This window comes from Phycodurus eques, chromosome 1 (assembly GCF_024500275.1).
Source record: "Phycodurus eques isolate BA_2022a chromosome 1, UOR_Pequ_1.1, whole genome shotgun sequence".
NCBI classification, from domain to species: Eukaryota; Metazoa; Chordata; class Actinopteri; order Syngnathiformes; family Syngnathidae; genus Phycodurus; species Phycodurus eques.
Window position 1 is genome coordinate 14,181,271 of NC_084525.1, and position 25,082 is coordinate 14,206,352.

Consider the following 25,082-nt stretch of genomic DNA (forward strand, 5'->3'; position numbering starts at 1 on the left):
CACCATGCAACAACAAGCATGTACACACACTCATCAACTTATTTTATATCAACTACTTTATTCAGTAAAATTATTCAACACAAACAAACTGACGTGTCACCACACCTGGGCAAACACCAGCACTTTACACACAAGGTACCATATAAGTCATTAAGCTTACCTTTTGGCATTTACACACAATAATAACTGTTAGGGAATGCAGGCAAATTGTAACTGGTGACACGTATGTTTTGCAATGTAATTTTTCTGAGGTTCCTAACTGGTACTCTTGTCCTCATTGCCAGTGTCAAAAGGGGACGGTGATGTTCCGCCATCGCCAGCCTCCTCCCACCATAGCAGCACCCAGGCACCCAGCCTGACGGAAGGCAAACGGACCCCACAAGGAAGCCAGAACTCTCTCAACACAGTCAGCTCGGGCAGCGGGTCTACCAGCGGCATCGGGAGTGGCGGAGGAGGCGGCAGCGGGAGTGCCGTGGTACCCGCCTCTCTGCAGCCGTATGATGTAGAGATCCAACGTGGAGAAAATGAGGGTTTTGGTTTTGTCATTGTGTCCTCTGTTTCCAGGCCTGATGCTGGCACCACCTTTGGTGAGTGATTGTGAGCTCGTTATGATGCATATAACATCAAAAAGGTGTCGTGATTTAATTCGAACTTAATCTGCCTTAATGATTTGGTCATCTTTCTGAAAATCATTACTTTTCTCTGTGATTCATCATCATTATGCACCAGTTTCTTCAAAGCTGCAGAATTTGGGTTTCAAAACAATTTTTTTTCCGGAGGCTTCCCTGCTTAAATCAGCAAAGAGGCACCGAACACGTTTGCACCACTGAGTTGTATTCTCTACCGGGTTAGGTTCCCTTGTGAATAGCGTGAGGTGGCTTTTGACTGGGTTATGCTTAATACCAAGGTCACAAACCTCCTATCATGAGCTTAGGGATTTAGAAATCACTTTATGAGCAGCGCTCATTCCGACAGTACCAGGCCAGCTGCAGCTTTATCGCAAACATCGTCATCACTGATTCCGACTTCACAGCTGCGTTCACTTAAGGCAGTAAACAGCAAAATTCAACGATCACAGTTGCTCAGCCAGTGATGAGCTATTGTAGATGTTGTCCTCGAACAAATTTGATTTTATTTAATCCGTAAATAATGGATCTGTGTCCCCAATGTCATGCCAAGTTCTCTTGTATAGTTAGCCATTAAGATGATTTAGTGTGATGTGTCATCTGCAAAACACTTAAATGAGTATTAGCCACATTGACTGATCCCAGGGGATGGTGATGTTACTTAGCAAAAGGCAATGCACGCATTACTTATGGTAACAGTGGTGTGTATGCTCGTCAACAAGCATATTTTAATTAGACCTTATCGGCCGATAATTAGCATTTTATGCTGGTCGGCTTTAATGTCATATTTCACCGATCCGATCAATGACGTCGTTGACGACATATTTTACAATTGAAAAATCTCACGGCACACCAACAAACAAAAATGTCACAAAAAGTGGATACATTAATTACTGTATATACTTCCTGCCATCCAATAGAAGAGCATTTATTTGTTCTGCCTGTCACTATGCCTCACTGGCATAAATAGATGAACAAAGATATGTTTATTATAAATATAATTTTTTGAGCAATTAAGTAAATGAACAAGTCATTTAAATAGACACATTGCTCCATCTTGTGATCAGATCAGTGATCAGTTATCGTTTTTTTCAAATCGCTGATCTGTGATCGGCCCCAAAAATCCTGATCGTGTAAAGCCTAATTTTAATACCACCAAAGCCTTTGAGGCTTCTGGTTTTGCTGTTTTCTCACTTCCCTGACTCCTGTCGGGAGCATAAGATGAATGGACTTTCACGTGCTTTGCATCCTGCTTTACACATTGGCGATAGATTTTAACCGTGTGGGACCCAAGTTGAGATGTAAAAATTTATATTTTTATAAACATAAAAAAATACATATTTTATGACGGGTTTTTCAGCTCTGGGAATAACAGTGAAGTTTTAGGTGATTCAGTCACCCATATATCATGCAACCGTTACAGTCCAGTCCCACCAGGGCTCATCCTTCACTTGGACATCTTTACCCCCACTCGCCTTGTGACCTGGGTTCGGTGTTGTGCTTAGCAAATAGGGTATTAAATCCTACGTACCTGTCACCTCCCATAAGGCCTCCTATCTTATCTGGACAGAGTGACAGTATACAAATGTATTTTTCAAACAAGACAGAAGCGGAGTTACAGAGTACAGGGATGTAATAAATATAGAGTAGATGTCGTAAAAAGGAATGCTAGCTGGATGGAGGATTGTGAGAAGCAGGGATGTAATCAAGGAGCGAGATACAGTGAGAGAGTTGGGATAACTGAATATCCCCAAGGTCTATTTGCAGTTTCGGTACCATGTTGATCGCTGTCACTCAGCTCAAGAGAATTTTTCTTTTCCTTCCTCTGACCTTAAGACTCTCGGTGGTGTAATTTCTAAGATTTGGCTGCATATGTCGCCTGTGAGATCTATAAAGCAATGCTTACATTTTTGGGAGCCACTCAGTAGCCCAAAGACAAATTATTTTGGCCTTGGTACACTGCAATAAAGCTGGTGTCGTCATTGATCTTTGGATAGAGAGGAGGGTCTGTGGCCTTCATGTTGCTATGACGAGAGTATCAATGTAAACCCTCTGATGGGTTGGACTAGTCCCATTTGCTTGACAGTGTATTGATTTGAGCATCAAACAAAAGGCTTCACTGTCACTCACAAATGTTGCTTTTGTATTCATTTGCACGTAAAGTAATTTCAATATGTTGACCTGATTGCTTTCTGGAGGTAAATTGGGGTAAGATGATTAGGGATGATTAATAAATCTTTCCTGTCTCCTTTTTTCCCTTCCTTTCCCTCAATCAATATAACCAATTCACAAACAAACAAACATTTCAACACAAAAGCTGGAAATGCCTGTGTGGCCATGCCCCACAAAATAGGGCGCATCATCGAGGGCAGCCCGGCAGATCGCTGCAGCAAGCTGAAAGTTGGCGATCGAATATTGGCCGTCAATAGCTGCTCCATCACCAACAAGTCACACTCGGACATCGTCAACCTGATCAAGGAAGCTGGAAACACGGTCTCGCTCAGGATCATCCCCGGTGATGGTAAGATTTTGGCTCAGAGCCTTACGTGGGTGTCTCCAAATGCATCAGCACATGACTTATTCATGGATGGCAGGTTGGAAAGGGCAATCCTGCTCCTCTAAACTGGCAGGAGCACTTTTCATCCTGGTGTGAACCCTGATGACTTGCTATGGGCCTGAATTACTAAAGGTCTTTGCGTGCAAAAACGGGCGCAAACAGATGTTGCAGTTGATCTACTACTAACCAGGCGCAACCAGGATTGCGTCTGCCAAATGTGCTAGATTGCCACACTGTTCATTTTGCGTGGTGAGGGAGGAGTACTATATAAGCAATTCACGCACACTTTTTGGGTTCTCAGTAAATCAGGCCGTATGAGTCATTGACTCTGAATAAGGTCAAGTCCCTCAGCTGTATCTGTATTATTCCTTTTCTTGTCTGTCTCTCAGATGAGTGCTTGCAATGTATTTTGATATTTCTATGCCAGTTTGCAAGGATTAGAAAGAGAAATTGTTCATTTCTTCTTTATATCTTAAACAAGGAAAGAATATCAGTAATTGTACTACAAGCACATTTAGGGTTGCATTGAGCAGGGCGCTTTTCTGAAGCCATTTACAGATATATTCATATACATTTTAGATAGTTTCATATCTCTTCATTACGTTGCATTTGTTTTTCTCCCCAGAGTCTTCCAATGCTTCTCTGTTGACCAATGCTGAGAAGATCGCTACTATCACCACCACGCACGCTCCTCAACAGTCCAAAGAGTCTCGGTAGGTGCACATGTAATATTTAACCCCAAAAATATGTATTTAAACAATTTTTTTTTTTCTATACTGAGTACTGTGTTCTCATGTTTTTGAAGGAATAATTCCAAGTCGAAAGGAGTTCCTCCTCCTCCACCAACACAAACATCACAGGTGAGAATACATACTTCAATTTAATTATCAAATATGATCTTATCACGGCAAAAAAATCAATCAAAGCTGCTCAATAATGATGCTGGCTTACCGGTCAGCTGAGTCACATTAAATAAGAAAAATTTATTTTTTTTTCATGAAAATGAAATACTATAATAACAATATGATAAATTATGTATATATATATTTTTTAGATGAATAGGATAAATAATACACTGTTCATGATGAGTCAAATTGATCGTTTGTTTATCGCCGGCGCTCAAGTCGATGTGCTCAGACGTTAACATTAAATCTCATTAAATTGTGCCACGCAGGGCAGGGTTATATACAATAAGAAAGTTATTGTCAAGGTAGGACGTCGAATTTCAGCGCCCACAACCAATAACGTTAAAGATACTGATTGCGAGTTAGTGTTAACCTCTCCCGCCCCCCATGGCATTAGCCGTGTCTAACGACATCATTTCATGTTCTCGCGTCAGTCTGCACTCTGCAGACGTTCACAATGACGGGATTCAAAGAGTGGAATAACCTTTTTTTTATTATTTAAAAGCAAATTTAAAGGTAAGACATGTTTTATTAAATTGTTGCCTTTGCTTTTCGGCTGGCTTAAGTATGGTGTTTGGCCAGTAGTTGTCAACCGTAGCTATGGCTGAGTGGGAGGGGCACTGACATCAACGGTGGCCGGCAAGTGGTGTAGCACCAGATTATATTCAGCACCTTCAAAGAGGACCCCCTTCAAGAAGTTGTTTACTGACTGAGTTTCCCTTCCTGAACTTATTTGTCAGGGTGGCCCGGGGGGTGTGGTGTATGGTGGAGGTCACCGTCAGGGACCCCTCAAGTGTTCAGGACCGTGAGACAGTTGTGCCCTTTTGTGCACATTCTCTCAATTAATGTTTGATAATATTAGTTTTCTGTCGACAACTAATAAATTAATCAATTTCTTGTACGAAAACATAAAAAGACCCCGTTATACACATACACAACTCTCTCTCTCTTGCTCTCTCTCTCTTTCTCTCTCTCTTTCTCTCTGTCTCTCTCTCGCGGTCTCTCTCTCTTTCTCTCTCTCTCGCTCTCGCTCACACTGTCTTGTTCTATAACACATTCAACATTAAGCCTTAACTGGTATGCCATGGTGGGCATTGTAGGTAAAAAAAATAAAAATAACACATGGCTTAGCTTGAGAAGAGTTGTAGGCAGCAAGTGTGAGATGCCGTGGAAAAATACGCTTAACACTCGGACTACGGACCACCTTCAAGTTTTTATACGCCCGACTGTCAGATTTTCACACTTTTTTTATGGCTGACTAGGATTCTCATCCGCACTAAAACTGCCAGGGCAAATTTTTGGACAGTTTAAAAATCACCCCGGGCATCTACAGTAATCGCAGCCTGTCATGTTTGCCCGATCCCGTCTCCCCGCATTGTCTCTCGACCATCCCGTTTTGTCCACGATGTCCTGAAACAGGGATGCCTCGACTGCTGGGAATATACCGTAAACATAGCCGAATGAGCTTCACCCTGCTCATATGATTATCATGATTATATTCATACATTCATACGTTCACTGGCACTGCCACTGACATTTGGCGACTTCAGTCGTATCTTCTTCTTCTTTTCCTTTCGGCTTGTCCCTTTAGGGGTCGCCACAACGCGTCATCCTTTTCCATGTAAGCCTATCTCCTGCATCCTCCTCTCGAACACCAACTGCCCTCATGTCTTCCCTCACGACATCCATCAACCTTCTCTTTGGTCTTCCTCTAGCTCTCCTGCCTGGGAGCTCCATCCTCATCATCCTTCTACCAATATGCTCACTATTTCTCTTCTGGACGTGTCTAAACCATCGAAGTCTGCTCTCTCTAACTTTGTCTCCAAAACATCGAACCTTTGCTGTCCCTCTGATGAGCTCATTTATAATTTTATCCAACCTGGTCACTCCGAGAGCGAACCTCAACATCTTCATTTCCGCCACCTCCAGCTCTGCTTCCTGTTGTCTCATCAGTGCCACTGTCTCTAATCCATACATCATGGCTGGCCTCACCACTGTTTTATAAACTGTGCCCTTCATCCTAGCAGAGACTCTTCTGTCACATAACACACCTGACACCTTCCTCCACCCGTTCCAACCTGCTTGGACCCGTTTCTTCACTTCCTGACCACACTCACCATTGCTCTGGACAGTTGACCCCAAGTATTTCAAGTCCTCCATCCTTGCTATCTCTTCTCCCTGTAGCCTCACTCTTCCCCCACCACCCCTCTCATTCATGAACATATAGTCTGTCTTACTTCGGCTAATCTTCATTCTTCTGCTTTCCAGTGCATGCCTCCATCATTCTAACTGTTCCTCCACCTGCTCCCAGCTTTCACTGCAGATCACAATGTCATTTGCAAACATCATGATCCACGGGGATCCAGTCTAACCTCATCTGTCAGCCTATCCATCACCACTGCAAACAGGAAGGGGCTCAGGGTTGATCCCTGATGCAGTCCCACCTCCACCTTAAATTCCTCTGTCACACCAAAAGCAGACCTCACCACTGTTCTGCTGCCCTCGTACATGTACTGTATTATTCTAACATACTTAGAATAATACACACCACTCCAGACTTCTGCATGCAGTACCATAGTTCCTCTGTGGGTACTCTGTCATAGGCTTTCTCTAGATCCACAAAGACACAATGTAGCTCCTTCTAACCTTCTCTGTACTTTTCCATCAAGATCCTCAAGGCAAATAATGCATCTGTGGTAGTCTTTCTCGGAATGAAACCATACTGTTGCTCGCAAATACTCACTTCAAATACTCATCAACTTTATTCCTCTATAGTTCCCACAGCTCTGCAATCACCCTTGTTCTTAAAAATGGGCACCAGCACACTTTTCCTCCATTCCTCAGGCATCTTCTTACGCGCTAGAATTCTATTGAACAAGCTGGTCAAAAACTCCACAGCCACTTCTCCTAGATGCTTCCATACCTCCACAGGTATGTCATCAGGAACAACTGCCATCTAATTTTTCATCCTCTTTTGTGCCTTTCTAACTCCCCCCTTACTAATCATTGCTGCATCCTGGTACACAACACTTGCCACTCCATCTCTATCCTTAATCACTCTAACCTGCTGCACATCCTTCCCATCTCGATCCCTCTGTCTGGCCAACCTGTATAGATCCTTTGCTCCTTCTTTAGTGTCCAACCTGGCATACATGTCATCATATGCCTCTTGTTTGGCCTTTGCCACCTCTACCTTTGCCCTATGTCCCATCTCAATGTATTCCTTTCGCCTCTCCTCGGCCCTCTCAGTGTCCCACTTCTTCTTAGTTAACCTTTTTCCTTGTATGATTTCCTGTACTGTGAGGTTCCACCACCAAGTCTCCTTCTCTCCTTTCCTGTCAGAAGATACACCAAGTACTCTCCTGCCTGCCTCTCTGATCACCTTGGCTGCAGTGGTCCAGTCTTCTGGAAGCTCCTCCTGTCCACCGAGAGCCTGTCTCACCTCTTCCCAAAAAGCTGCACAAAACTCGTCCTGTCTCAGCTTCCACCACATGGTTATCTGCGCTGCCTTTGTCTTCCTAATCTTCCTCCCCACACCAGAGTCATCTTAAACACCACCATCCCATGCTGTCTAGCAACACTCTCCCCTACCACTACCTTACAGTCGGTAACCTCCTTCAGATTACATCGTCTGCACAAGATGTAATCCACCTGCGTGCTTCTACCTCCACTCTTGTAGGTCACCCTATGTTCCTGCCTCTTCTGGAAAAAGTGTTCACTACAGCCATTTGCATCCTTTTTGCAAAGTCTACCACCATCTGTCCCTCTAAGTTACTTTCCTGGATGCCGTACTTACCCATCACTTCTTCATCACCCCTATTTCCTTCACCAACATGTCCATAACAATCTGCACCAATCACGACTCTCTCTCTGTCCGGGATGCTCAGAACTACTTCGTCTAGCTCCTTCCAGAATTTCTCTTTCACCTCTCGGTCACATCCTACCTGTGGGGCATAGCCGCTAATCACTTTACACATAACACCCTCAATTTCAAGTTTCAACCTCATCACTCGATCTGATACTCTTTTCAGATCCAAGACATTCTTAGCCAACTCTTGTTTTAAAATAACCCCGACTCCATTTCTCTTCCCAGCTACACCACGGTAAAATAATTTAAACCCTGCCTTACTAATCTAGCCTTACTGGCTTTACACCTGGTCTCCCGGACACACAATATATCAACCTTTCTCCTAATCATCATGTCAACCAACTCCCGAGATTTTCCTGTCATAGTCCCAACATTCAAAGTCCCCACATTCAGTTCTAGGCTCTGTGCTTTCATCTTCTCTTTCTACCGAAGAACCCGCTTTCCACTTCTTCTTCAACTTTGACCCACAGTAGCTGAATTTCCACCGGCGCCCTGCGGATGGATGGCGCCGGTGGCGGACGTTGTTAACCCGGCCACGACCGATCCGGTATGGAATTCTTTGGATGAACGCTCATATTTGTTTGGCAAAGTTTTAAGCCGGATGCCCTTCCTGACGCAACCCTCTGCATTTATCCGGGCTTGGTACCGGCCTACAGTTTGCAATGGCTTGTGTCCCCCATAGGGCTGCATTTGGATGATGGTCTATTATTCCTGGATATTGCAGTGTACTGTGGCTTTTACACTCCACTCTCTTTGTTGCTTACAGGACAATGAGTTCTACTCAGTGGACCTTGAACGTGACAGCAAAGGTTTTGGTTTTAGCCTGAGAGGAGGGCGGGAGTACAACATGGACCTTTATGTGTTGAGACTAGCAGAGGACGGAGCTGCTGTCAGGAATGGCAAGATGAGGGTATGAAACATCCTAAAAGTGAGCTTATCATTACTTTTCCATTCACATGTAATTGCTCACAGTGAGAATATTCCTCCGTTCTAGGTGGGAGACGAAATCTTGGAGATTAATGGCGAGAGCACAAAGAACATGAAGCATTCACGTGCGATTGAACTGATCAAAAACGGAGGGCGGTGGGCACGGCTTGTCCTGAAACGTGGGGATGGATCTGTACCAGAGTATGGTAGGTTTACATTTTCTCAACTCTAAATCCTTTCTCAAGTTTTTGTGCTCCAATATAAAGCTCATTGCTGCTACCATAAAATTCTAGCTATTAACTGTGAACAATATCCTACATGAAATGGCAGAGAGAGAACTTGGATCCCAGGTCACAATTTTCACCTGATCTCTCTATTGTATGGATTGTATGTAAAATATAAAACTTCTGGAATAAAAGGTCCATGATGGGAAGCTGAGGGCACATGTTCCTAGTCTGGCATTTAGAGACAATTCACTGGTTTCTCCTTATTTTTGTGTGACTATAAATGGTTAGAGAAAACATATTTTGATCCACTGATGCTCAAATCGTTGTTTAACTCATCTGTTGACAAATTTGCCTCAATGAAGAAACATTGGACATAGAAATGTGTTGAGTAATTTATACCCTTTATCGTCTGTAGCATCAGTGTTTTATAGCTATAATATTCCTGTTCAAAAGCTGTAGCTTCCTTTGATGGATTGTTCCTGTCATTCTTTCTGTCATATTTCTCTGGTTTATTTTTGGGATGTATTTATCCTCTGCTTTGATACAATATAAAGTACAATATTGTCTTTTGCGGTATACTGCTTCTTCGGATAAACTGTCTCGTCTGTTTTATTTGTTTTCTCCTCTCCTCTTGCTTTCTCTCTCTTGCTCTCTGACCTATCCCTTGTTGCTGGGCTCTTCCTCCTCTCTCCAGCGATGATGGCTCCTCATCTCGCTGTTGGTACAATGAGGAATGACAAGATGGGAGAGCCCTGTTTCTACCTAATGGGCCAAAATCAGACCACGGTTTGTAGCCAGAAGTCGGTCATGATACACTTGCCGCCACCCTGTCATCTTTCTTTTTTTATTTCTTCCCACCCCTACTTCAGCTCATCCCAACCTGCATCCTTCTTTGTGTGTATGTACATTGAATTGTTGAAAGGTGAACAAGCTTTCTGTCTTGTCATGTCTGAACCAAACATTCCATGTCTAATTTATATTATAGAGAAATAGAGAGAGAGAGAGAGAGAGAGAGAGAGATACTATATGTACATATATACATACAACCCCAATTCCAATGAAGTTGGGATGTTGTGTTAAACATAAATAAAAACAGAATACAATGATTTGCAAATCATGTTCAACCTATATTTAATTGAACCCACTACAAAGACAATATATTTAATGTTCAAACTGATGAACTTTATTGTTTTTTAGCAAATAATAATTAACTTAGAATTTTATGGCTGCAACACGTTCCAAAAAAGCTGGGACAGGTGGCAAAAAAGTTGAGGAATGCTCATCAAACATCTGTTTGGAACATCCCACAGGTGAACAGGCTAATTGGGAACAAGTGGGTGCCATGATTGGGTATAAAAGGTGCTTCCCTGAATTGCTCTGTCATTAACAAGCAAAGATGGGGCGAGGTTCACCTCTTTGTGAACAAGTGCGTGAACAAATTGTGGACGTCATGTCCTCCGGGCCAAAGAGGAAAAGAACCATCCGGACTGTTATGGACGCAAAGTTCAAAAGCCAGCATATGTGATGGTATGGGGCTGTGTTAGTGGCAATGGCATGGGTAACTTGCACATCTGTGAAGGCACCATTAATGCTGAAAGGTACATACAAGTTTTGGAGAAACATATGCTGCCATCCAAGCAACATCTTTTTCATGGACGCCCCTGCTTATTTCAGCAAGACAATGCCAAACCACATTCTGCACGTGTTACCATAAAATTCCAAGTTAATGATTATTTGCTAAAAAAACAAACATTTACTATATTGTCTTTGTAGTGTATTCAATTAAATATAGGTTGAACATGATTTGCAAATCATTGTATTCTGTTTTTATTTGTTTAACACAACGTCCCAACTTCATTGGAATTGGTGTTGTGTACAGAGAGAGAGAGAGAAAGATATATATATACATAGAGAGAGAGAGAGAGAGAGAGAGAGAGAGAGATTTATACACACACACATGCATTTGTGGAAAGGACCAGGACTAACTTAAAGCCACCACTCATCACATGCTGCCGCCATAGAAACCTGGTTAGTCTTTCTAAACCACTTTTATTATTTTTTTCTTGGAGTTTGTTGGTCCCAATGATACATCACCATATTGTTTTTAATGCTTTCTCAGGTGCCTGCGGTTTCATTGATAACCCCGCCCCACACTTGCCTGTGTTCACCTGCTCTTGTTGCTGAAATCACCTTGTGTTTCACCTGCAGTCCCAGAGGCAAAATGTATTGAAGCGATGTGTCACTTCAGTGCAACCTCCATGTATATTTGTGATAAATATTTTTGTGGACCAGTGTGAACCAAACCTGTAAATAAATGCTACATCCAATGGAGCATGTGTGCATGAATTGCTTTCCCCGCCCAGTCGCTCTGTCATGTCACCAAAAGTTACAGTAACATGCACATAGGAGGTCTGTCACTCTTTTTAACCATCTTTGTTTGTCCTCTCCTTCAGACGGCAGCAATGACGGGTACCCTCCCACACTCGGGGCACAAAACACTTCGGAAGTGAGAACGCTGCCACCAAACAGCCGATATCACACCTCATCGGAGTCCAGTTATCCACCAGACCGTCACACACCATCACGCCAAGAGGAGGCTGGGCATGGCCGAGACAGGAACAGGCACAGGGTTGGGTCAGATCAGATGGACTACCAAGGCCAAAAATATAACCCTCACCTTCACCACACCTGGAATAACAATCACAGTCATCGTAACCCCAGACAACCGTCTCCAAACAACAGCAACGGTAGCAGTGGCAACAAGAAAATACGAGGGCGCAAAGTCAAAAAGTCTGAGTCTGAAAGTGGCATAGCCAAGCTCCTAAAGACTCTGAGGAAGGACAACTCGGGGAAGAAGGCTGCAGCAGCACAGAAACTCAGGGGCCAAGGACTCTCAAGCAGCAGCTCTACTTTGGACGGGAGGTTTCACATACAGCGCCGCGGCTCCCTCGATCACTCGCCAACACGAAAGCGCACCTCCTCCCCGGACCGCAGAAGGGCCAAGTCGATGGATCGCAGGGTGGAGCGAACGCAACGGGATCGTACGCCTGAGAGGGAGTATGACGACGGAGGGTTCCTCTCCATCACCCCTGAGCGCAAGTTCCATGAGCGAAGGATCCTCAAAGACCCGCAGATAAGCGGGCGAGTCAGGGAAGCCGCCACGCCTGAGCACTCCAGCAACAACGGTGGAGATTCTTTGTCTCTTTCCAGGAGCGGCACGTACGATAGAGCCACCAAGAACGCCAACCTGTTGCGAGACTCTTCCTCAGAGCAATATCGGCTGAACGGGACACCAGAGAGACGGAACAGAGTGGAGCGGGACTCTTCCCCTGACAGCAACTACAGCCGAGATGAGGAGAACTATGCAGCAGCACCCAGACTAAAAGACTACTATAGCATGATGAAGAACAATGCTGTATACAAAAACACAGGCCACAACAATAACACAGTTTGCCAAAGCCCAAACCAGCTCCCTGAGCCCAAGAGAAAGCTGTATAAAGAAAGCCCCAAAGACCTCAGCATCTAGAGCGGAGTAGACTCTCCCCTATACAGTATGTTTACCATACACTGGAATTGGACGAATGAAGACCCTAATGGTTTATTGATTGACTTAACTTCTTGTGGTCCCATCCAGAGATTCCTAAAACAGCAGGAGTACAATCCCATCAGCTCACACTGGTTGTTTTGTCATTGTTATGTTGCTCATAACAGGTTGTTGTACTGTATTAGAAGTATTTTGTGCCTGCGTATGAAATCGATGATTTTGCGTTTTGTCTGCATTGCTGAATCTAAATGTTTTGTTTCCTCCCACATACAGTATGAGACATGCTTCCAGTTGTGCTTTTTTCCAACCTCTTTTACTTTAGTGAACAAATGATAGCACAATTCACCAATGGCTTACAAGAACTGTGAAAATCACATTGGGCAATGTTCAAAATCGTAGAACTGGAGCTAAAATAGAGTGCTGATTTTATAAATAATTTATTTCTTTCATGCGTCTGATGGCTGTTTTTATTTAATTTGGCTCATATCTCGAGTGAGTTTGGTTAATTCCTAAAGATGTACTGTAGTGTATGTTGGAACAGCATGCTTATTGAATTGTTACTTTTTTTAAAATGTGCCCCTTCTAAAAACACCCTAGTTCCCAAACTAAGAAATCAGACTAGTGATATGGGGAGGGGAGGAGGCATATGGCGATATATCATAAACAATGAGTTTATGATATATAAAGTTTGAAGCTTCCACAAATTATATCTCAGCCACAAGCAAATATGAATGAATGGATTAAAGAGGAACAAAGATGCATGCATGAATTAAAGTTGAGCTTTACCACTTTTTCCACTAAGATCGTATTGTTAGTATTAACCAATAGACATTAGGCACTTTGACCGCACAGTACATGTCGGTGCTGCCCTTGGCCACCACCTCCTACCTAACTCCTCACACAAGCGGCTGACATGCTTCATTAGTGACGTTCAGCGAATCTGCAACGTATTCTAACAAAAAATAAATCATTAGAAGAAAAACAGAACCTGTTTTTAGTTGCAAACTAAATGTTCTAGCAACATGAGTTGGCCAGCACGAGCTGTAATGCGAGTCCCCAAAACACCCACAAACATGTCAGACACTACATATAATTTGCCAATACTTCAAAGCAACCGTTATTATTTCAATAAAATTCCTAAATATAATCACAACCCCCTTTCAAAGGAGAATACATTAGTTGCTTTTGCATTTACACTTTGTGTGTGGGAGTCTACACGTTTCTTGTGATAAGACTCCTAGTACACGAGATGACAAATCTGCCATGCTGAGCCACGTTGTCACCCCACTGGAATCTAACTGCTGATTTTTAACATGTTTTGTGTGCGTTTGTTTTTGTTTCACAACACTACTGTTGTACTGATAGGCGTGCTTGCATGTAACACAGGTTTATCTTTGAGACAAAGATGAGATTAAATTCAAATTCACTCTGTCTCAAAAGGCAAGTCAGCAAAAATGAATCCAAATTTAATCTTGAGAATGGAGAGCTCTTGGTTTGTTCACCCCACTTGTGAGGCAACTTGGAGAAAACCTCGAGAACACTGAAAATACGTGGCCAACATTAGACATATCTACTCTTGGCCATGCGTGACCTTCAAGGGGCCTGTTGTCAGCTGGTGTCGCATCTGCCGATCTCGCAATGGTTTTTACCACCTTTCCAACAGCAACCTTGCAGAAGATTAGAATGCAGCGTGGGCGGTTGATTCACTAACTTTTGACAAGACAAGGCAGCCTCTCATGTTGTCATCTTGAGTTGAACTTGGTTACATGTTAGCAAAGCTCGATTATATGTGAATATATTTTTCGGCTAAAGCATGTCTATATTCTTCAATACATGACCACTGTTGTCCACCATGGTACTACAAAATGAGAGAAAAAAAATAATACATTTTTGATGTTCACCTCTTGGCCATCTCCTGTAAAGATTTTTCCTATATGATTATTAGGAACCTGTGGAGGAATAAAAATGTTGCCTTTTTCATGTACAAAAGAGAAATTTATGATCAACCTCAGCAGTGAGGAATGTGGTGTTGTGTTTTTATCTCTGAATGGACCTCATGATTTATGGGAACTATGTTGATTTTCTCTGGATCAGGTACAGTATGTAAAGACCTTTTCGAATGAAAGACATTGTGTGATCAGAAGATGTTTGTCCGTTTGAATCACTCGATGGTTAGCCTGCCTTTGTATTATAAAGCACTTGTATGCAGTCTGTGTTCTTTAAGCATTATTTCTTGCAATGTGCTCCGGACTGTGTATGTGTTGATAAGAGCAGTACATGTATATGGGCCATTTCTTTTCTTTTCTTTTTTTTTTTTTTTTTTTTTTTTTATAAAACTATGCATATATAAATATTACATTGTTCATAGCTTTATTTGATCCATGAAGCTATATATAACATTAGTCTAAGTACAAGTACATGTGGACTTATCCAGCTTCTTTCCTTGAGATGGATTACACTGTATATGTAGCTATTAAAAGAAGTATGTGAATGCTATTTTTATTATCAAAATAAAGTTTTCCATACAAATTCAAAGCGAAATCTTTTCATACTTTCTGCCATTTTCCTTAATGTCTCTATGCAGCTGTTTGTTTTGTCAGTCTAATCACTGTGGTCACACGACAGTATGTCTGAATACGCACAGACCTACTTTTTCCCGGATGATTGACACTTACTGAAAGGAGTTCACAATTACCAGCAAATAAAATCTTTCATCCACTTACGAAATCACTGTGGAAATTTGAGACGCGGGCTGTCAGCCGCCCTTTTTGTACAACTTTAAATTCATTTATTTGATCATCTCAACCATTAAGCCATATCCTTGTTTTCTGTAGTGCTTCAGACATGGTGCCAAACAACATGAATCATGCTTGTGTCTTATTTGTAATTCGTGCCATACAGTTCACCCATTTGACCCATTTGTAAAATAATTACCGGCACTCCAACCAGATGGCTGTGCTCTTGCCTCAGTTTCGTTTGGACTTGATCACTGATGTTTATGCAAAACTATTATTTAATATTGACTTCTTTTATGAGCATTAATGTTGTCCACAAAAAAATATTTCTTTCGTCTTTAAGGTGGGTAGGTACTGTATTTTCTGTATGTCGAATTAAAGAAAAAAGGTGGGGGGAAAAGCTCATGGAGCACATCTGTATTCCAAGACAGATTCGTTTCAATGATGGTTGCCATGGCAACACCTGAAGGTCATAATGTTCCAGCATAGCATAATGTTCAACCTAGAGCTTGAATCTGAATCACATTGCTACCTGCTAGTATGTAGTAAGTAATACAAATAAGCATTATCATTGTCATCATTACTGGTTAGATTTGTATATTATTTGTATTTTGTCCAAGGAGGACTTTCTATTATTCATAGGCCCATTTTACCTTGAAAGTCCTTGTGTACCTTCAGTGAATGACATCAATACTTGTCATGTGATAAGCAGTGTTGAGTCATGTACTGTATTATGAATAACAATTAATAATACCATAATCCCCCACCCAGAACAAGTTCTAAATCCAAGGTGACCTATGAGTGTGTTAAGCTGCAACTACAAATGAAAATTATATGCCTTTAATTCATAAGCAGTGAGTGCCCTCGAAATTGACTCAAGACATAAATGCATGTGGAATATAGCATTCACATTTATTCATTTGAACAATTTACTACATCATCATTTATGCTTATCAATTCCAATTATAAGTAAAACATAAACATGGTGAGTCATTTGCAAAGTGCGTTTTATTTTACGTTGCCTTGATTACATGCATCTACATTCAAAGATAAGCCAGTATCATATAGGATCCAACTGTTAAAGAATTACAGTTTTCCCTCACTCTAAGGGAAACAATATCATAGATAGTAGTGTTGGATGTTCTGTACATACAGGAACAACTCTGTAATGGGCTGATCTTTCCTGCAACTGTCTTTAGGTTGAACCAACATGTTTGTACAAATACAAAAAGGAAGTTGTTTAAGTAGACATTAGCCTTCAGTCGTGTCTTCTTCTTGGATAGTAGATCGTGTTGCATGGGTTTGACGGCCCTTTACGCAGGGGAGACGGAGCTGGAGGAAACAGAGGAGGCCTCGGTTTTGGAGGCTGTAGTGGAAGCGCCCTCTTCTTCTTCAAAGGGATTCTTCCCGCAGCACAGGGTGGTGATCATGCAGTGGCGAAACTGCTTGTTCATGCAGATGTAGATCATCGGGTTGTAGATGGCGGAGCTCTTGGCAAAAAATGCTGGGAAGGTCATGAAGACTGGTCCAAACTCAGCACCCTGGTGTGTGAAGATCCACCAGGCTACGCTCGCATAGGGCAACCAACACACCAGGAAAGCGATGACCATGAGCACAACCATGCGGGTGACTTCCCTTTCAGCCCTCTGGGTGGTCTCAGACTCCTGCTGAGCGGCGGCGGCCTCCTTGACAGCGCAGAGCAGACGGCCATAGCAGAAGAACACGATGGTCAGCGGAGTGAGGAAGTGGCAGACGAACATGTAGACCACAAAGGACTCGTTGTTGAAACCCTCAGCTCGTGTGTAGTAGTCGACTCCGCATGAGCACTGCATGCCCTCGGGGATGTAACGGGACCAGCCGACAAGGGGAGGCACAGCGCAAGCACAAGCCATTACCCAGGTGAAGGCCAAACCCATGATTGCGTGGTTCTCTCCGAAACGGAAGTTGCTGATGGGCTTGCAGACGACCACCCACCTCTCAATTGCCAGGACCACCAGGGACCAGAGGGCGATTTCACCACCGAGGGTAGCAAAGAATCCTTCCAGATTGCAGCCCAGACGTCCGAGGACAAAGTAGCCGTGCATGGAGGTGTACATGGTTGTGGTGAATCCTCCGAACACCATGAAGAGGTTAGCCACCGCCAGATTCAGCAGGATGTAGTTTAGTGGGGTCCGCAGCTTCTTGTGTTGGATGGTGACGTAAAGAGTGAGGAAGTTGATGGGGAAGCCAAGCAGGATGAGAAAGAACATGTAGGCACCCAGAGCGGCGAAGGCTGCTGGGTTGACAAGGTAGTACTGAGGGTAATCATAAGGACTCCGGACGACACCGGTGGTGTTAACCATGGGAATATAAAAATAAGGTCCCTCTGTGCCGTTCATGGTTGCAGTTGGCAGTTGCGATCAGCCCTTCTGCGGTGTTTCTTCTGGCTGTTCAGGAACGTGATGGAGATGGACCTTGCTACAATTGGACCCGGGTGGCGATGCGCAGCCTTTTAAAAGACACCTCTTGGATTATCACTTTCCAAATCCGTCAGCACAAAGTGATTTAGGCCACGTTTAATATCTAATCCAGCCGTCACTGCAAACAGAACTGACCACTCATCAATATATTAAAGTATTATTCGTTCCTCTCATAGAGCTGTTTAACAATTGTTAAATTAAATTAAAAAACAAACATAACAGACATTTTACACATAAAGAACCATTCATCTTGTCATGCACAACCTCTAAACATATTCACTTTTTTGGTTCCTCTCCCATTTGACTGTGCTTTAGCCTTCTCAAGCAAGTATGAACTGTTGAGATGCTTTCACTGCCAGATGAACTAACCAAGGAGTGTACCTGCCTTCTATTTGGTAAAGATCCACTGATTAACTTCAACCCACTTAATCGTAAGCATAGAAATACATGGGAACCTTGGTTTTCCTGAGGATTCCGTTCCAGAAAGTTTGACTAAAACTGAATCAACTTGTAGGAAACCCAAAGTAGTATTTCCCATCGAAATAATGTAAATCCAATTCATCTGTTCCAGTCTGAAATAGAAACATCCAAAAATATTAACCAAAATTACATTTTACAAAGAATAACTATAGTTTCATAGTTTGAAATAAATATAAATGATTAATGAAGCGCATATAGAATACTCAACACATTAATTTTACCTTTAATGAAGACACGCTCGACGAATGGTTAGCCCATCTGCCTCACAGTTCTGAGGACCCAGGTTCAAATCCGGCCCCGCCTGTGTGGAATTTGCAAGTTGGATGGATGGATGGATGGATGGATTGTTTATATGTTATGTAATATATGCACGTCTCTTCTAGCAAGTTGTCAACTATATTTTAGCTAAAAAATAGTTTTTTATGACGCATATTGAGCACGCGCCGAACATACCCGAAGCTCAAGACCCTGGGGTGTGGTTACTCCATCCACCGCAAGGACTACCGGAAGTGACATTGCAATTGACAAACACAGCGCACTACACTATACGCAATGGCGAGCAACGTGTTGCAATATGATGAGGAGGAGGATTTCGACGTACAGGAGCACCCAATTGAACTTGGCATCGTCAAACCGTATATGTTTGAACCGATCAGGAGGTCGAAACCTGACAGTGACGACGACGAGCAGCCAAGTAGCAGCTGTACAACAGAAAAAGAGTGGCCATTGGGTCGATGTGACGATATGTCAAAAGCATGTCTTTTTATCCAGTCATGGCTTGAAATAATGCCACCCCAGGGGTGCCAATATTTTTTAGCAAGACTATACGTATTATATATTCATATATGGTTCTGGGACACGGCACAAGCTTTTACATAGTGTGCAGTATTCCTATATTTTGTGTGCCCCTCGCTCGAGTAGCTTAAAACACGTCACACAGAAAGTCTTTGTCGTGTCTGTGTGCTTGTCATATAGGCAAAAGTACAGACGACAGTACTGAAAAGTACTGCGTGGGTCTTATTTTCTACTGCTTAGTGCATAATAACCATAATAGAGTCGTAGGTATATACAAGGAAATCCTCACATCTTGTCTGCGCCGCTTCACCACAGCACCATGTGAGATTTAGTTCTCTTGCTGACGGTTGAGGTCCCGATGGCCGAAGGAAAAATAGTTGCCACCGCAACTGGTTTCAGCCTCTACCTCTGTATCCAATGCTTTCTGCTAAGTCTTTCTCAAAACACGGCAGTTCGAAGTGATGGGCACAGAGTTTGGAAAGCTTGCGAGGCACCCATAGCTGACCACGTTTCTTCCTGTCGATACACTTTCCCTATCCACTGGTCATGTATTCCTTTTTCACTTGGAAAGCCAAAGAGACTCTTGCCATTGCCTGAACAATTGTACAACCAAATTTCACACAATAAACCATCGTGACATCGCTAAATCATACGACAACAAATATACAAGGACGGGAAAAACAGCATGGAACAATAGCACACAATGACGAATGAAAAGGCTGTTTGGCTAGAGTTACGTCACAGCACCGGGTAGAGCCGAAGACCGGAAGGCGCTAGATGCAAAAAAGCAGCAGGTGCATTCTGAATCATATTTATCGATTTAACTGCTGCATATCTGCTATATAATCACTTCGAAATGACAGATGTGGTTTGTAAAAGGGTTCTAGAGTTATCAATAAATTTTTTAACATTTTTGTTCTCTGACCTTTAAGATAAAAGCATACCAGTATAACCATTTTACCACACTTTATTTGGTCCGGTGGTGGTTTATTTAGCAGTCACACTAAAAGTATTTTGTCCTCGCTTATTGATTGTCGAAAGTGTGGTGAAACTGTTAATATACTGCTTTATTTTATTTGGAGTAAATTTTAGTAAAAGCTAGCATTGTGGAGTTTCTGTGGAACTCTTTTTATACAACTTGGGAAATATTTTGGATGAAAGCACATTGATTTCAGGAAAAGAATAGACCGGTCATGTTTTTTTGTTTTTGTTTTTTTGTACAAACAATAGTGGATATATGAAAACTGGAATAAAACTTAGACAACCAAATTTGCATCGAAAAACGAATCGTACGAAAACTACAGCATACTAAAGCCGAGGTTCCACTAAAGATTGATTTCACTTAATTTAATTTGGTCTGCTTATAAGCACGTCCATTCATTCATTTCATTTCTATTCATTTTATATACATTTCTATTAGCTGAAGCCTATCTCATCTGTCTTTGGGCTAGAGGCAGGCTACACCCTGGACATTGGTCGTCAGCCAATCGCAGGGCACATATTGACAAACAATCATTCACACTCACATTCACACCAGGACAATTTACAGTCTTCAATGAACCTGACTTGCATGTTTTTGGCATGTGGGAGAGAGACGGCGTACCCGGAGGAAACCTACTCAAACACGAGGAGAGCATGTAAACTCCACACAAGGCCAGAACCTGAATTCAAATCTCCAACTTGAGAGCTGTGAGGCTAACCACTTCTAACCACTAGTCCACAGTGCTGTCATTTACTGTATAACCCCAATACCTTTTTAAAAAAGAATTGAATAGAACACGTAGTAAAAGACATACAGTAGTTGCAAGGTCGGACATGTGTATTATGTTTGCAATCCAGGTGCCAATGTGACCTAACTTCTCTTCCACTTATTATTTGTGGTTCTGAATATACAGTAATTATATTGCATAGGATGTAGCCGCGATTCAAATGCGTCTATAAATATATCCTTTTATATTCATACAGGCTAAAGTGTTGTTCGTATGTAGAGCGCAGACTGTGAATGCTGAGCGGTGAAGCGTCTTAGCTGTTGAAGAGCTCAGCACTTTCCTAATGGGTGTTGTATTAAAGAGATTTGGGGCTTACGGATGTGGTACTCTCACTGGCCTGTCAAGGATTTAATGTTGTACAGGGTCATTCTCGCTCAGTAGCATGTTGCTATATTGAGTCTCATTACAGTTTTCTTTCTTTCTAAATTTAGCACATGATTTGTGAGAGGAAACCCGGGTCCACACAGAGAAACCATTCAAGCACAGGGAGACTGGGCAACTGTGTTCATTTTAAATGCAACAGGATGGTGTCCGGTTAGAGGGAGCCGCAGTGTCTGTATGACTGTTATTGCGCTGCCGAAAGGACCTCAATTAAAGTCCTGCCTGTGCTGACCTCTAGTGGTTCCTCTCCCTATCCTGGTGCAGCACATGGGACATTCCAGAATTTGAAGACAATTTAGGCAGCAGCTTTTTTGAAAAATGGACCATTTCATTTGTGTGTGTGATTTTGTTGTTGTTGTTTTGTTTTGTTTTGTTCGGTAGCTAATTCAATTTTAGTGTTACCATAATTACAGGAACAGAGTTTCAAATCAATGCTAATATTAGTTTTTGCTCAAGAATACATCCTAGTTGTTTTAGCTGCTATGCTAACTGAAAAGGACAAACTTGGCTATAAAGTAAAAAAAAAAGACAAACTTTAATATGACATCTTTTTCTGATATATGACTTACAAGGTTGCATTGGTTTGAGTGACACTCCATTACGGCTGAGAACATTACAAAAAAAAATAAGAAAAATAGAAGAGGACTTACCTTAGGTCAACCGAGAGCAATTAGTTAGACGATGTCATTTCTGATGAATCATGTAGCTCCCTTCTTTTCTTTTCTTCTAGATGGCTAAAAAGGTTTTGGTAACAGGGTTGCATGTATGGTGAGAGACAACCTCAGAGCATAATTGCTTCTATTTGAAATATGTCTGTGATCAAATAAAATGTTTAATAACTACAAGGAAGACAACAGAGTCATACCAAAAATGATGATTAAAAAGCTCATTTTATCTGTTGTTTGATATGTAAGTTGGTCATCAAAAGAGAAGAGCAAGTGAAAACATTTTTTAGGGGGTCCTCAAGAAATAATTAGGATTTAAAATAATATTTGAGAATCAGTTATTACTGCTCCAGTTACTTTGTCTCAGGACATACTTTACCGCAGTGGCATCACTAGGAGTAATTTAGTGGGGCTTCAGCCCCTTTAAAAACTTCTCAAGCCCCCCACCCAAAAAAATATTTTGTATTATATTTGAATCCCAAAGTTTTATTGGCTTAGCCCCACTAAAACCGATCTTCAGTCCCCCCTAAAATAAATGTTGGTTCCACAAAATGCCGACAGTTTTATACCAGTATATTCTAAAACAACAATAACAAACATTGTTTCATTTCTGACACTGTTAAAACTGGTTATATTGTGTTTTTCACCCATTTTTATACAGCTCATACCACCAGTGTAGTATTGTGTCTTACCGCAGAGGTTTGGCTGTCAGTATTTTTTATGTCGAGTGCATCATGCATTAAAACTCCATGACCTTGAGAGTTTTTTTTCTTTGTTTGTTTGTTTGTTTTTTAATACTGTGAAGCTGAGTGAAGTTTGTAGAGTACAAATGAGTGGGAAGAGTGTGATGCTCGCTCACTAAGTGACCGGTAGAGAGGAGGGAGCAATGCGACCAGGACATGGCGCATTCCACACCATCGGCACCCACATACACTCATCATCAGAACAAAAATAACAGCAGCTGGTGTCGAGGTTGTTAATGTATTCCATTTGGATAGGCATTATTGGTCTTCCATTCTTCACTATGCATTTTCAGTCCAGTGAATGAAAGCAAGCAAGATCCAATGAAAAGATGCCTCCTCCTGAGTAGTTTAATATAAAATGGTAGAGGTCTGTGGAGATCTTTGCTGCATCATGTGCCTGCAGCAACTATGCCAGCAGTGGGAGCTGTTTACTGACATAAAACCGTGCACATGCTGCATTGGTATTGATTCTACAGGATTCTGCTGTTCATCTGCTGATCAAATAGCAGCTCTTTTCCAGGGCAGTGGCTTTCCAGGCAGCCTCTTATGAGTGCATGTTACAGGAAAAGTAACACTTTCTTCAGTGTCACTTCCTGTTGTGTCATATGGTCTGCATGATCGTGGTGTCTTTTATTATTATTATTATTATTATTATTATTATTACCAGCAACATTGTGGATATGTCCGCATGCTCACCCTGTAGTAATGTCTGTCTGAAATTCTTTTTATCCCATAATTTCCCACAAAAAAAGACATCATGCTTTAGTCACTCACGTGAGTGCAGGGAAGATGAGGTCAGAAGTGAATTTAGTGTCGTACTGTACAATGAAGCCCTGTAGTTAATGTGATGAAGCTGAATAAAAAATTATTGCTCTTATTTCACAGGAAATTACTCAAACGAGTACGCCGACCTATGTTTATGGTTTTGACACATGGATAATTAATATGTTTTTGATTACCTTGTCCTTAAAATCTAGTAAACATTAAAAAAAATTTAGGGGGGATTCTACATGCATCCCAATCTTAGATTTCATAAGCACATCAACAACTGCCTTTATCACCTGTGGATCATGTATTTTATTTTATTTATTTATTTATTTTATTTGTTCCTGGCGGCCACATTAATCCTGTTTCAGGCCACTGTGGACAAATTGGGATAGTCGTGAAACAGTACAGGGGGAAGGGACGAGTAATTTGAAACGCCGAAATTGCTGTGGGTGCACGGTGAGATGCTTCAATTGTCAAAACATTTGCCGCGGCACTCAGAGTGTGGATGAAAAAACCTAGTCGGCTGTGGTAAACCGGCCGTGGTGCACGCAACTCAACCTGACAGTATGTAATAAGGTCTAACACGTACTGGAGAGTGGTCCAGAGTGGGACGGGAAGCATTTTTATTCCACAGCATCTCAAAATCTCATCCTACCACTCTTCTAAGACATGGGTTCAATTTGCGATAATGGCTGGCACAGCACATGTGTTTAGACCGTTTAGGAGGGAAACTGTTCAAATTTGGCTTGATTGTCTCTAAGTGTATCGCACCACGGGAATGTATTTCCTGCCAAGCACACAATGCATATTGTTCAAATACCACAACACACGGAGCCAAATATATTTATTGTTGCAACAACAAAATGAGCGGCAGGCATGCATCTTCCTATGAACAAGACATCTAAATGTCACGCAAAAACTTTTTTTATATCGGGCTTACTGCGTGACAGCAACCATCTTCTTGCTGATTTACCAGCCAAATTACTTTGCTGTTTAGAATCAAAATATGAGGAATCTGCTTTGCATTGACAACAGAACAATGCTCAACTTCCAATTTGTGCTAATTTCAATATTATTATGTATTTCATACATATAGTATTTGCCCCCTCAAATTTTTAGCCACTTTAATGTTTACGATCATCAAACAAATGTAAATATCCCATAAAGATAACCTAAGTAAATATAAAATGCAGTTTTTGACCTGTGATTTTTATTGATAAAGGGGGAAAAAAACTATTCAAAGATACCTGGCACTGTGTGAAAAGTAATTGTCCCCCTTGTTAAATCATGAATTAGCTGAGGCTAATCACATTTTTACAGTCATTTTTAATGACCACGCCCAAACCTGATTACCTACAGACCTGTTCAAATCAAGAAATTAAATAGAACCTGTCTAACGAAATGAAGTCAGCTAAAAGATCTGAAAAGCTGCAATAAATGCCACGATCCCCCCAAAAAATCAAGAACAGATGAGAATAAACAGACATCTATCAATAAGGAAAAGGTTAGATTAAGCCATTTCTGAAGCTTTACGACTCCAGCGAACCGTGGTCAGAGGCATTATCCACAAATGGAGCACACATGTAACAGTGGTGAGCCTTTCCAGGAGTGGCCAGCCTACAAAAATTACCCC

The 25,082-nt window shown here is 41.8% G+C and overlaps 2 protein-coding genes across 13 annotated transcripts in view; one reads left to right on the forward strand and one right to left on the reverse strand.

Annotated features, from left to right (window-relative positions):
* Window positions 1-14,960, forward strand: part of LOC133403748 (membrane-associated guanylate kinase, WW and PDZ domain-containing protein 1-like) — a 126,536-nt gene extending 111,576 nt beyond the window's left edge. For 9 of the 12 annotated variants that reach the window (XM_061678944.1, XM_061678960.1, XM_061678952.1 and 6 more), the window contains 7 exons: window positions 285-587; window positions 2,944-3,147; window positions 3,809-3,896; window positions 3,989-4,043; window positions 8,723-8,866; window positions 8,951-9,089; window positions 11,564-14,960. In XM_061678944.1, the coding sequence (XP_061534928.1) occupies window positions 285-587; window positions 2,944-3,147; window positions 3,809-3,896; window positions 3,989-4,043; window positions 8,723-8,866; window positions 8,951-9,089; window positions 11,564-12,636 (2,006 nt within the window). In that variant the 3' untranslated portion in view covers window positions 12,637-14,960. Of the gene's footprint in view, window positions 1-284; window positions 588-2,943; window positions 3,148-3,808; window positions 3,897-3,988; window positions 4,044-8,722; window positions 8,867-8,950; window positions 9,090-9,804; window positions 9,897-11,563 lie in introns of all 12 variants that reach the window. The other 3 variants (XM_061679023.1, XM_061679042.1, XM_061679033.1) reach the window with 2 other exon arrangements.
* Window positions 14,961-16,282: 1,322 nt separating this feature from the next.
* Window positions 16,283-17,866, reverse strand: LOC133403740 (rhodopsin). Its single transcript, XM_061678934.1, has one exon. It carries the CDS (start codon window positions 17,765-17,767, stop codon window positions 16,703-16,705), a length of 1,065 nt encoding a protein of 354 aa, XP_061534918.1. The 5' UTR covers window positions 17,768-17,866; the 3' UTR covers window positions 16,283-16,702.
* Window positions 17,867-25,082: the final 7,216 nt, after the last annotated feature.